This window comes from Diachasma alloeum, unplaced genomic scaffold (assembly GCF_001412515.2).
Source record: "Diachasma alloeum isolate Michigan unplaced genomic scaffold, Dall2.0 Dall_scaffold_00327, whole genome shotgun sequence".
Taxonomy (NCBI): domain Eukaryota; kingdom Metazoa; phylum Arthropoda; class Insecta; order Hymenoptera; family Braconidae; genus Diachasma; species Diachasma alloeum.
This window is the reverse complement of record NW_021680466.1, coordinates 84,010-95,677: the sequence shown is the minus strand read 5'-3', so window position 1 is coordinate 95,677 and position 11,668 is coordinate 84,010. Positions and strand designations below refer to the sequence as shown.

The window sequence follows — 11,668 nt, the reverse complement described above, 5'->3', positions numbered from 1 at the left end:
GAAGTAAATTAATTGTATAGAATAAATAAATAAATTGATAAAACTAATTTTGTTATATCTCGATGAAAGACCAATGCACGCGATTGACAGAAAAAGTGGAAGGGGCAACGTACACAAAAAAATATCTGCGCTGAAATAAATTAATTGTATAGAATAAATAAATAAATTGATGAAACTAATTTTGTTATGTCTCGATGAAAACCAATGCACGCGATTGACAGAAAAAGTGGAAGGGGCAACGTACACAAAAAAATATCTGCGCTGAAATAAATTAATTGTATAGAATAAATAAATAAATTGATAAAACTAATTTTGTTATGTCTCGATGAAAACCAATGCACGCGATTGACAGAAAAAGTGGAAGGGGCAACACACAAAAAAATATCTGCGCTGAAATAAATTAATTGTATAGAATAAATAAATAAATTGATAAAACTAATTTTGTTATGTCTCGATGAAAACCAATGCACGCGATTGACAGAAAAAGTGGAAGGGGCAACGTATATAAAAAAATATCTGCGCCGAAATAAATTAATTGTATAGAATAAATAAATAAATTGATAAAACTAATTTTGTTATGTCTCGATGAAAACCAATGCACGCGATTGACAGAAAAAGTGGAAGGGGCAACGTACACAAAAAAATATCTGCGCCGAAATAAATTGATTGTATAGAATAAATTAATAAATTGATGAAACTAATTTTATTAATTTTGCGTCGTAAACGCATCAACTGAATTGAAGACTCAATTTAAATGTTATTCAAAATTTAAAGGCCGTGAGACTGATTGCTGAAAATACACGTACTTATGGCATGATAGGGATGGAGTTATTACTTATGCATGTGTAGGGCCAGCGCACCTCACGGACGTCTCACATTTGTCTACCAAAAAAAAAATTCAACATGGCCACCTGATAATGGCAGGCGCACCACTGTACATAGACAGGTGGCTATCAAGACACTTGCCTAATATAATAATTAGGTTTATTTTATCCTGTTAATTGATTATTTTAGTGCATTTGGGGGGGGGGGGCAAAATGAGTGGACGTGAGTGCAGTGATAATGCCAGTGATGGAGAGCGCGTTGATGATGCGGTTGATCCACGAGTGCAGGTTAAGATTCATTTTTTGGACTTTTTTGGTATTTTTTGGTGTTTCACGCGAGAGGAGAACTTGGTCTAGTCATTTATAGTATTTGTGGCGTATTGAGAAGATGAGAAATTGCATTGAGAAAACAATTTGTAGGGTATTTTGAGACGGCCTTCATTTTTTTGCTTCCGAGTGGAAGCACTGTAATCGTTCAAATTCAAGTTTTGGATTTTTCGTGGTAGGGTAAACAGGCTAATTTCGGGATGGGGCTATTTCTGGACGATTTGTACTTCCACCATTGAATATTCCATAAATAATAAAATGGAAATTCTGATTATTTCGTTTTTCAATAATGTTATATTCGTTTATAATCGTGTGATCAATTATTTTTTCTATTGATCGACATTTAATAAATAAAAAAAATGGCCCAGTTATCCAGAACTTCGGGGTTTCGGTTGCATTCAACTATTTTTTAATTTAATTATTCTTTGTTTTGTTATTTTCACTTGAAATAAATTTTTTCTGATAATTGACACATTCTTGAAGGTATGGAAGCCATCATATTCCCGTTTAGGGGATTCTTTTATTTTAGATCCTACCACGAAATTCGAATTTCCCTTAACCGTCCAGCAATTGCCCTGTTCACCCTGTATCGACACATCCAAAAAGTCCGAAGATGCAATTTTTAGACTGTGTACGTACGTGTGTGTACGTATGTAAACAAATCTTTCTTCGATTATTCGGTAATGAATCGATGGAATTGAATCTTATTTTTCCTCAAATGTAGGTATTGTTGAGTCCTATCAATCGCCATTAATTAAAATTTAATTCATTTATTTTATTGATTTCCAGATAATTTTACCAGAAAATCAATGGAATATTTGATTTTTCAATGATAAGATCTCCTGAGATTTCAGTGGAACTTGAACGTAATAAAAATTTCCGGAATTTGGCGCGGAAAATTCTGACGAAGATTATTAACAGTGTATAAATAATATTTTTGTATTAACATTTTATCAAAGGCGTGAGGGGAGAGATAGAACTGTAAAAAAGACATTTGGTTGTATAGAAGAAAGAGATTATAAGAATAATGATGATGATAACATTCAACTGAGTTGAAAATCTGACAAAATTAGATGAAAAGTAATCTTATTCAATTCAATAAAATGAAATAAACAATGAATGACAGAAGAAAGGAAATTACGTGCAAAACAACTATTCGGAAGCATATTGCGAATTTATTAGCAAAAATAACTGTATTATATTCAATACAAGAGTAATTTCCCACTTGTCTAATTTTTTATTTATTTGTAGATTGAACTTGAAAGGCTGAATACTGCAACTGATGATATAAATAAACTTGAAGTCGATTTGGACGTGAGTATCTCCGTCGAATGATAAATCCATGTCTAGTTCAATGTCAATTTGTTTAAGAATTAAAAATACATGTTTTATGTTGATATTTAGGATGCCAGAGCAACTTTTCGAAAATTGTTATGTGAATCGCAAATAACAATTAACACAATGGCAAAGAAACTGGGCTCATGTATTGAAAAATCTCAACCTTATTATGACAGCCGTTTTAAAGCCAAAGAAGTGAGTTTATTCATTATTGAATGATTCTGAATTAGTAATTTATTTAGGAGCAGATCCACAACAAATCAGCAGGCCAAAAACGTCAATGCTGGTGATTTTTGGACCATTTTGTTACTGAAACGGTGGTGATTAGACAAAAATTTTGAAAAAATAAAAATTGAAAAATATTGATGATTGAAGATTGTTTGAAAATGGCTAGTTTTTGTCAAAAAAAAAAAAAAATTTCCAAATTTGCCTCAATATTCTTGCGGGGTTTCAAGCTATCATGAAACATGAAAACCCCTTCGCAATGAAACATCATACATAGCATTATCTTCAGTTGGACAGGGTTTATATACGAGAAAACGATTTATTTTCAACCACTAATTACTGAAAAAGCTAATTTTTTTTACTCTGAAACTTTCATCAAAAATTGTCAATTCAAATGAAAGCGATTTTGGCTCCAATTTGAGTTTGTCTTTCGCCATAGTTCGGCGGTTATTTTTTGCAGTGGGACAAGTATTGAAAATGACCGAAAATCGCTATTATTCACGCAATTATCCCCCAAATGAGTGAATATTCAATTGAATAATCAAAAATGGGTCAGTTCAATTAAATTCTCGATTACCAACAAATGAAAGGTGTTAGAAAAATGTATTGCCATTGTATAATTAGAAAAATAATAATTTTTCACGCAAAAAATCATTCTGAGAATGAATACTAGGAGATATAATGAGTCTAACCTCTACCATTTGCTAATATTTAATTGAATATTCACGTATTTGGGCGATAATTGCATGAATAATAGCGATTTTCGGTGGTTTTCAATACTTGTCTCAATGAAAAAATTGATAACCGCCGAACTACGGCAAAAGACAAACTCTAATTGGCGCTAAAATTTTTGATATTTTACTGACAAGTTTTGGTAAAAATTTCAAATTTCAAAAAAATTAGCTTTTTGAGTAATTAACGATAAACAAAAACATTTTCTCGTATAAACCCCGTTAAGCTGAAGATAATGTTATATCTGACGTCTCATTTTGAAGAGTTTTTCATGTTCTTTGAGTGCGCGAAAGAGCGATTTGATAGCTTGAAATGCTGCAGAGATGATGGGACCATTTAGTAAAAAAAAAATTTTTTTGACAAAAATTAGCAATTTAAAAAAAATCATAACTCCCTCAATTATTGATATTTTTCAATTGTCGAATCGCCATCTTTTCAGAAAAAAAATTGAGACGAAAATCCCCAACATCGACTTTTCTTTCCTGCTGATTTGGCATGGATCTGCTCTTATTTATAACCAATATTTGATTGTTGATTGATTGAAAGGCACTCAGAGAAGCTCAAAAAGCAGCAGTGAGGTTTGAGAGAGCAAATAGTCAGCATGCAGCAGCTAAAGAAATGGTTTATCTGGCTGAGGAAGGGCTCAGGATGGAGGGGAGGTCCTTTGATCATGCCTGGCAGGTACTAAAGTCTCATAATAATACTGAAAAACAACAAAAGAAGAAAACTCATTTAATTGTTTCTCTCTTATTTTAGGAAATGTTGAATCATGCTACAGAGAGAGTCAATGAGTCTGAGCATGAGAGAGCTTTGTCCGAGGCTGAACACAGACATATGACTGGATTATACCATAATGCAGAGCACAACGTTCAACGATTGCAATCAGAGCTCAAACGCTCGATAGCTAAATCCAGGTGAATTTCAGGATTATACGAGCGATTTTGACATCTTGCCACATTATTTACTGGACATTCAATTTATCTCTTCTCTTGTGCATAATGAATGAACAAGAAATAATTATTCAGTTGAATGTGTTGAGTAGGGATCTAACGGACAAAGCTGACCGGTCAATTTACCGTCTTTTTACACATAAATTACATATCACTGACCGAAGATCAATTACTGACCCTCTGTGGTCAGAAAAAAATGACGGAATTCCGTGTCACGAAAATGCCAGAAAAACATCTTGACGGTCACTTTACATCTGGATGGAACCAGGCGATTTTTCGCCCTCTAATTAGTTTCACATTCGCGACATTCATCATGTTACCGTATTACTTTGAAAGTCGGCCCCCAGACTGAGCCTTGGACTCCAGAACTCCAAAGGAAACTCCAAATTTCAGTTAGAGATAGGCCACTTTGGGCACCATATGTTTGAGAGTTCTTTAATTAGTTGTTAAAAGAAAAGATTTACAAATCAGTTATGGAATGAAAAATTTTATACGATTGTTTTACTAGAACTGAACTTTATAGATTCAATGATAATAATAAATAGAAAAATTCTACGAAACTTTTCTGATTAGTTCCATACTAAAGTAATATTCACTAAATTTTCGATTTCCGTTTTGGCATTATTCATAGCTTTATTCAAATTTCTGAAAAAATTCATGAAAAAAGAGAAACGAAAAATGACCGAGCACAAAAATGACGGCCAGGTTACATCTAGATAGACGATTTCTCAGCATAAATCACTACGAGAAAAAATTACTGACGATTGGATAAGTTGACCGGTCAATTTGCATCACGAGGTATGCGTCAAGTAAAAAATGGTCAGAAGACGGTAAATTTACGACTGACTTGACACATGTCAATAATTACCGCCATTTTGCATCCCTAGCGTTGAGTACACCCAGAAAAATGGTTCCTTTGAATCAAATGAAAATCTTTATTTAAATTTTTTTCCTTATTTCAAGAATATTTTTGTTACGAATGCATAAACTTGTTTACTTGTTTCAAGAAAATGAATTTAATTATATTAAACAATTCATCTATTTAAAATAATGATGTTTTAATCGAATAAATAAGGAATTTATTTGTATCAAATGAAGATTTATTCACTACGAAAAACCATTTATTTAATATACACAAAACTTGGAATAAAATTTTTTATTTAATTTGAAAAAAAAACTTTATTTGTCACTATTTGAATAAACTTATTTATTTGATTGAAATAAACTTTCTTGATTCAAATAAATAATTTTTCTGGGTGTATTTAATTAATCTACCGCAGTAGTTTAATTTTTTTTTCTTTCCGCGAACTTAATATTTTTTTATTCCCAGTAGCAATAGCAACTGAACAGAATGTTGATGTTCAACATTTTATCTCTGCACTTTTGCATGGAATGCTTCCAATAATCACCAAGAAATGTCATGGATATTTCAAAATATATTTTGACATGTTTTTGTTTTTTTTTACTTTTTTAAATTTGAAATGTTGAGTTATGTAGAGGAAAATAATATTTTTTGCATCCTCGGTGAAAAAAAATCACTGTGAGAAAATTTATGTATTTTTTATTATTTATAATATATTCATTGGCAGTATGGATGCACGTCGCAGCTTGCTTCTGATAAACAGTATCGCCTACAGGCACACCCTGTTATTATTGTAAGTAGTGATAGAAATTCTCTCAATTTCACACCTCTTTTTCAGCAAGAATTTTCTTTCTCATTGTTTCTACTACTATTTTACATGGATTTTATAATTATGATTATTGCAAAATGATAATAACAATAAAATAAATAAGTGGTCGATTGCGATGAGGTATTCAAAATTTTGTACTTTATTTTTATTTTTAATTTTTTTCTTGAGAACAGGCCTTTTTACGAGATGAAAGCTCAGTTTAACCAAGTGCTGGAGAAGCAGAAGACTCGAGTTAGCGAGCTTGAACGTTCGGTGACTGAAGCCAAGATGACGTATGCCGAAGCACTGAGAAATTTAGAGAAAATAAGTGATGAAATTCATCGTGTAAGTTGTAATTATCCATTCGTCGTGAAATTTAAGGGGAGACTACTATGAGTTTTAAAAGTCGCGGGGTATTGGAATGAAATTTCTCATACATTGAAGATCGATTATATATGTCGAAAAACGAATAATTAGTGCAAAAAAATGGTTTATTGTTCGTTTGCCCCGCTGACGCTTAAAATGTAAAAAACGGTCCTGAGCCTCCAATTTTTGAGCTGCAGAGGTTTTTTTTTATTTTTGAAAAAATATATGAAATGACAATTACGAATTAGTTTGTTGAAATTGAACTCCTACACAGTTAATTTGATTTTTTCTAATGAAAAATTGCACCATTCATGTAAAATGGCCCGAAAACTGTTTCTGAAAGAGTTGAGAATATATTTTAAATATTTTGAGGATAATTATTCTGCCTATTTTAAATGAATGACGCAAGTTTTTATATTAAACAAAACGAAATTAGCTGTGTAGGAGTCGAATTTCAAAAAACTAATTCGTAGTTGTTATTGAGTACATTTTTTCCAAAATTTTGAACAAAAAGAAACAAGTGGAAAATTGCTCTTGGCTTGCATATAGTATAAAGTATAAATTATACTATAGTAATGATACTACAGTATAATTATACTAGCATATAGAATAAATTTCCTGCCCAAAGTTATCGATATTTTTACAAATCGAATCACATTACTCTCCAGGAGGTGATGATGAAGGTCAATGTGCTTTGAGTTAAAAAAATACTAATCACTTTGATCGGGAAATTTGTTTGAAAATTTCGAGGAAATGTTGGCCTTCTGTTATCCCTCAATGAATGCTCATCACATATCAATTTTTTCAATCATTTACTATTCGTAGACAAGACAATATGATGGAAGTAGTGAAAAACCAAATACTGAAAAGGATAATCCAACAACGTCCTCATCAGACTCCAGTGTCACTGGCTCACCAGACAGTACTGACTACACTAGTGACGAGTATCTACAACTCCCCGATAAAATGAGTCCCAACAATAGCTGTCCAATTCCAACAAAGATCGAACGCGAGCCGTCAACGGAGTATCTAGGCCTTACAACTATCAACATGTCCTCTACAGAGCCCCGAAAATACATAAAGCGAGAAAATCGTCCAAGAAACGTGAGCACCTGTACTTCTTCCTCTTCCACTCCCTCGACGCAGAAAAATAGTCAAAAAAAGGTAGAGTTTAGTTCAGAGAAGAAAATTGATGAGGAAAAGGAGGAGGAATGTCACAGGGGGCAGAATGGCGAGGAGTGGACGGAGATTAGCTTAAATAACTCACCAGACGAAATTTACTACAATAATGATGTTTACTCGGATGAGGAAGATCACCAGATCCCATATAAACCGTTGCCAAGTGAATTAAGTCCAGACTCTGGGACTGCTTCCATTATCTCTGGGCATCGTCAACAGCCTATTGGTGAACGAAACAAGAGACTTGTGAATCAACAGTCGTTGCCTAACGATTGGGAGGGCGATGGCGATGGTAAAGAAGGAACAAATAGCGGGGGTGACTTGCTGGAAAAGAATCCCTCCGGTAGAAATCGTGGAAAATTAGACAGCAGTTTGGCTAACTGGATATCTCGGAGTTCAGCTGCTAATAGTGGACAACCGAATTGTAGTAGTTCGTCGAATTCAAGTAGAAGACAATCTTTAGATGTTCTGTGGAGTGTTGGTCCTGGGGAGAGAGTCAAGGAGTTGTTGAATCATGGAATGATGATACTTAACATATCTAGTCTGACTGAGCGACGTTCTAGTGAGCCTAGGCTAGTGGAGAAGGACGAGAGAGTTCATAAAGATGATAAAGTGGAATTGAAGGGGAAGAAAGTACCCTCTCCGTTGGAAAAAACTATGAGCTATCTTAATGCTGATGAGGAGACGTCCGACAGCGAAAGTTTAGCCAGGTAATGAATACACTTCTCTTAAAGATATCCAAGTGTCTTTTACAGGTTCTGCAGAACAGATATGGCCGTAATCATAGATTAGAATTACCGTTGAATTTTGAAATAGTGAATTTTTAATATTACTCTACAATTTCTTATTATTAAGGGCGGGATGGATTATCTTTCGAACGTGATCTTGATTGTTTTTTTTTTAGTTTGATAATCTGAAATGATCTCCAATCGCTATTCAATTTTACATAGTCCTGATCTCCCCAAAAATTATGATACAATCAAAAAAATGTTGAAAAAAATGAACATTTTCAAAGAGCGTTTTTGAATGATTTTGGGAAATAAACTCAATAGGGAGGAAATTGCAAATTAATAATTTGATGTATCTAATGGCTGTTAGGTCGTCATTTGTCATAGTCGTCAATGGCTGTCACATCGTTAGTTACCATGAGAAATTATCCATTCACTATTTCCTCTCTATCGGGCTTTTTTCTTAATCTTAGTTAAAAACGCTCTTTGAAAATGTTCATTTTTTTCTACATTTTTTTATTGTACAATCATAATTTTTAGGGACTCCTGCGTGATGTAAAATCCAACGCAAATTGTGATACATTTTAGATTATGAAGATGAAAAAACAATCGAGATAACGTTCGAAAGATAATCCACCCGGGCCTTAACAAGAACAGTTATAGCCACAAATGAAGAGTGATTCATTGAATTATAAGAGAGAAAAATCCCATTCACATCAACTCGTGCTACGACAGAGTCAATTCTTAAGTCACAAGTTAAGAAGCCCACAATTTCAAAACGTTGATATCTCCGTTACAATAGTAAAATGGGATTGAAAATCCCTTGACTAAGGTTTCGAATAGTTAAAAATTTAATAAAAATGCGTAAATTATAGTAATATCCGGATATTTCACTGAAATATCGCCAATTAAGAGAATAGGTAATGAAAATGGCATTGATCCTACGCTCATTAGCTACCATGATAAATTATCCATTCACTATTTCCTCTCTATCGGACTTATTTCTTAATCTTTATCAAAAACGCTCTTTGAAAATGTTCATTTTTTTCTACATTTTTTTATTGTACAATCATAATTTTTAGGGATTCCTGCGTGATGTAAAATCCAACGGAAATTGTGATATATTTCAAATTATGAAGATGAAAAAACAATCGAGATAACATTCGAAAGATAATCCACTCGGGTCTTAAATGAATCATCAATTAAAATATTCATATTCCGAATTGTTTTGTCAGTCAATAATTTAGTTAGGAAGATTGACGATTATTTGGTTAATCGAAACTGACTTTTACGTAATAGACAATTGGCAATTCCACATTATCAATTATTTTACTATTTTTTAATTTCGACCATTATACGTAAACCTTAATCCTTGCCAGGTATAAATTCTCTTTATATTGAAGAATGCAATGATTGACGGCCATTCCTGGTACAGATCCATTCATTTTCAATCATCAAATTTGTCAATTAAATTGCGTCAGAAAATTTTGAAAAAAATCCTGAATATTCAGCGCCATTCGAATTACGTGTTGCACAGAAATATTATTTTCTTAAACATTGGTTGTTTATAAATAAACGATTGAAATTGTTTAAACTTTCGGAAACCTTATTTTTGCTGGCATGAAATCGATTTCTGGTAAAATGCTGAATATGAATAAATTTGTTACGATTCCACGCAAATGATTTTTATGATGGACACTTCATTGTTTATAAAATAAATAATAATAATAAATACTTGATTTCCTTGATGAACTATGTAATAGTAAAAATTACCATTGAAATCCATTCAGTCGTTTCCACGTGAATCATGGCCAAAGAATGAGCAACAGATTTATTATATTTAAGATTAGATGCAAATTAATTTCCAGGAAACAAAAGAACAAACAAAAAATATTTTTACAGTGTTGAAATGCTGTCTGAGGATCAGATATCATCGCTGATGATGGAACCTGACATTAACCAAGTATGCCAGGAAGTGCTCGGTACGCCTTTAGTAGAAGTGTGCCCACTGCTCCAAGAATTACAGCAACAGCATTGAAGAATATGTTGGAAAAAGCTTGAAGAACGAGTGATTATCATTTTTTTCCAATACTTTAACGAAATTACGCAATTTATTAATTAGCCAACAATTATTCAATATTAAAACTAAATCTAAATTTACGAAGAGAATGTAGAAATTAGCAAAGGAACGCATTTATTGAATAATCACTAAAGATAATGATCCTTTTCTTTTCATTACCATTGCGTGATAAATTAATTGATTAAGTAGAGTCATTTATTATTAATTATATTGAAGAATGCGAAGTTGATCATCAATAATCAAAATAGTTATACACTCGTCATTATTATCATTCGTACAATTGCGTGGGTAATATTTAGTCAATAATGGAATTGTTTTGAAAAATATAATTTATTTGTTTGTTTCAAATTATTTTTCATAATGTTTTATTTGTTTAACGTTTATTTATTATGTTTTGATGGATAATTGTCAAGTTTAACCAATCAATTTGAATTATTAGGGCCGAGGCACATTCAAAAAATACAGGAGAGCAGATCCACGCCAAATCTGCAGGCCAAAAAAGTCTATGCTGGGGATTTTTGTCTCAATTTTTTTCTGAAAAGGCGGCGATTAGATAAAAATTTTGAGAAGAGAAAAATTGAAAAATATTGATAATTGAGGGAGTTATGATTTTTTGAAAATGTCTTACTTTTGACCAAAAATTTTTTTGTTCCAAATTGGCCTCGATCGAAGAACATGAAAAAGCCTTCAAAATGAGACGCCATGCATAACATTATCTTCAGTTTGACGGGGTTTCTATGAGAAATCGTTTTTTTTTTCAATCGTAAATTACTAAAAAAGCGATTTTTTTAAAAATCTGAAATTTTCACCAAAAATTTTCAATAAAATGAAAGGAATTTTGGCGCCAATTAGAGTTTGTCTTTCTCCATAGTTCGGCGGTCATTATTTTTCAGTGGGACAACTGTTGAAAACGATCGAAAATCGCTATTACTTATGCATCTATCCCCAAATGAGTGAATATTTAACTGAATAATTAAAAATGAGTCAATTCAATTAAATTCTTGATGACCAACAAATGAAAGCTCTTTGAACAATACATTTCCATTGTATAATTAGTGAAATAATAATTTTTCGCTCATAAACTCATACTGAAAATGAATAATAGAAAATATAATGAGTTTAAACTCCACCAATTGCTACTATTCAATTGAATATTCACTTATGTTGGTGATAATTGCATGAATAATAACGATTGTCGGTCATTTACACTACTAATCTTGATGAAAAAATTAATAACCGTCGAACTGCG

General features: G+C 32.3%; 1 protein-coding gene across 2 annotated transcripts; it reads left to right on the top strand.

Annotated features, from left to right (window-relative positions):
- Positions 1-918: 918 nt before the first annotated feature.
- On the top strand, positions 919-11,003 carry LOC107040303. 2 transcript variants are annotated; one of them, XM_015260331.1, is made up of 9 exons: positions 919-1,112; positions 2,403-2,465; positions 2,556-2,684; positions 3,993-4,127; positions 4,203-4,360; positions 5,986-6,051; positions 6,261-6,411; positions 7,258-8,321; positions 10,242-11,003. In XM_015260331.1, the coding sequence occupies exons 1-9, from the start codon at positions 1,038-1,040 to the stop codon at positions 10,375-10,377; spliced, it is 1,977 nt and encodes a 658-aa protein (XP_015115817.1). In that variant the 5' UTR covers positions 919-1,037; the 3' UTR covers positions 10,378-11,003. The 2 variants fall into 2 exon arrangements, with proteins under 2 accessions (XP_015115817.1, XP_015115818.1); XM_015260332.1 differs by lacking the exon at positions 5,986-6,051.
- Positions 11,004-11,668: the final 665 nt, after the last annotated feature.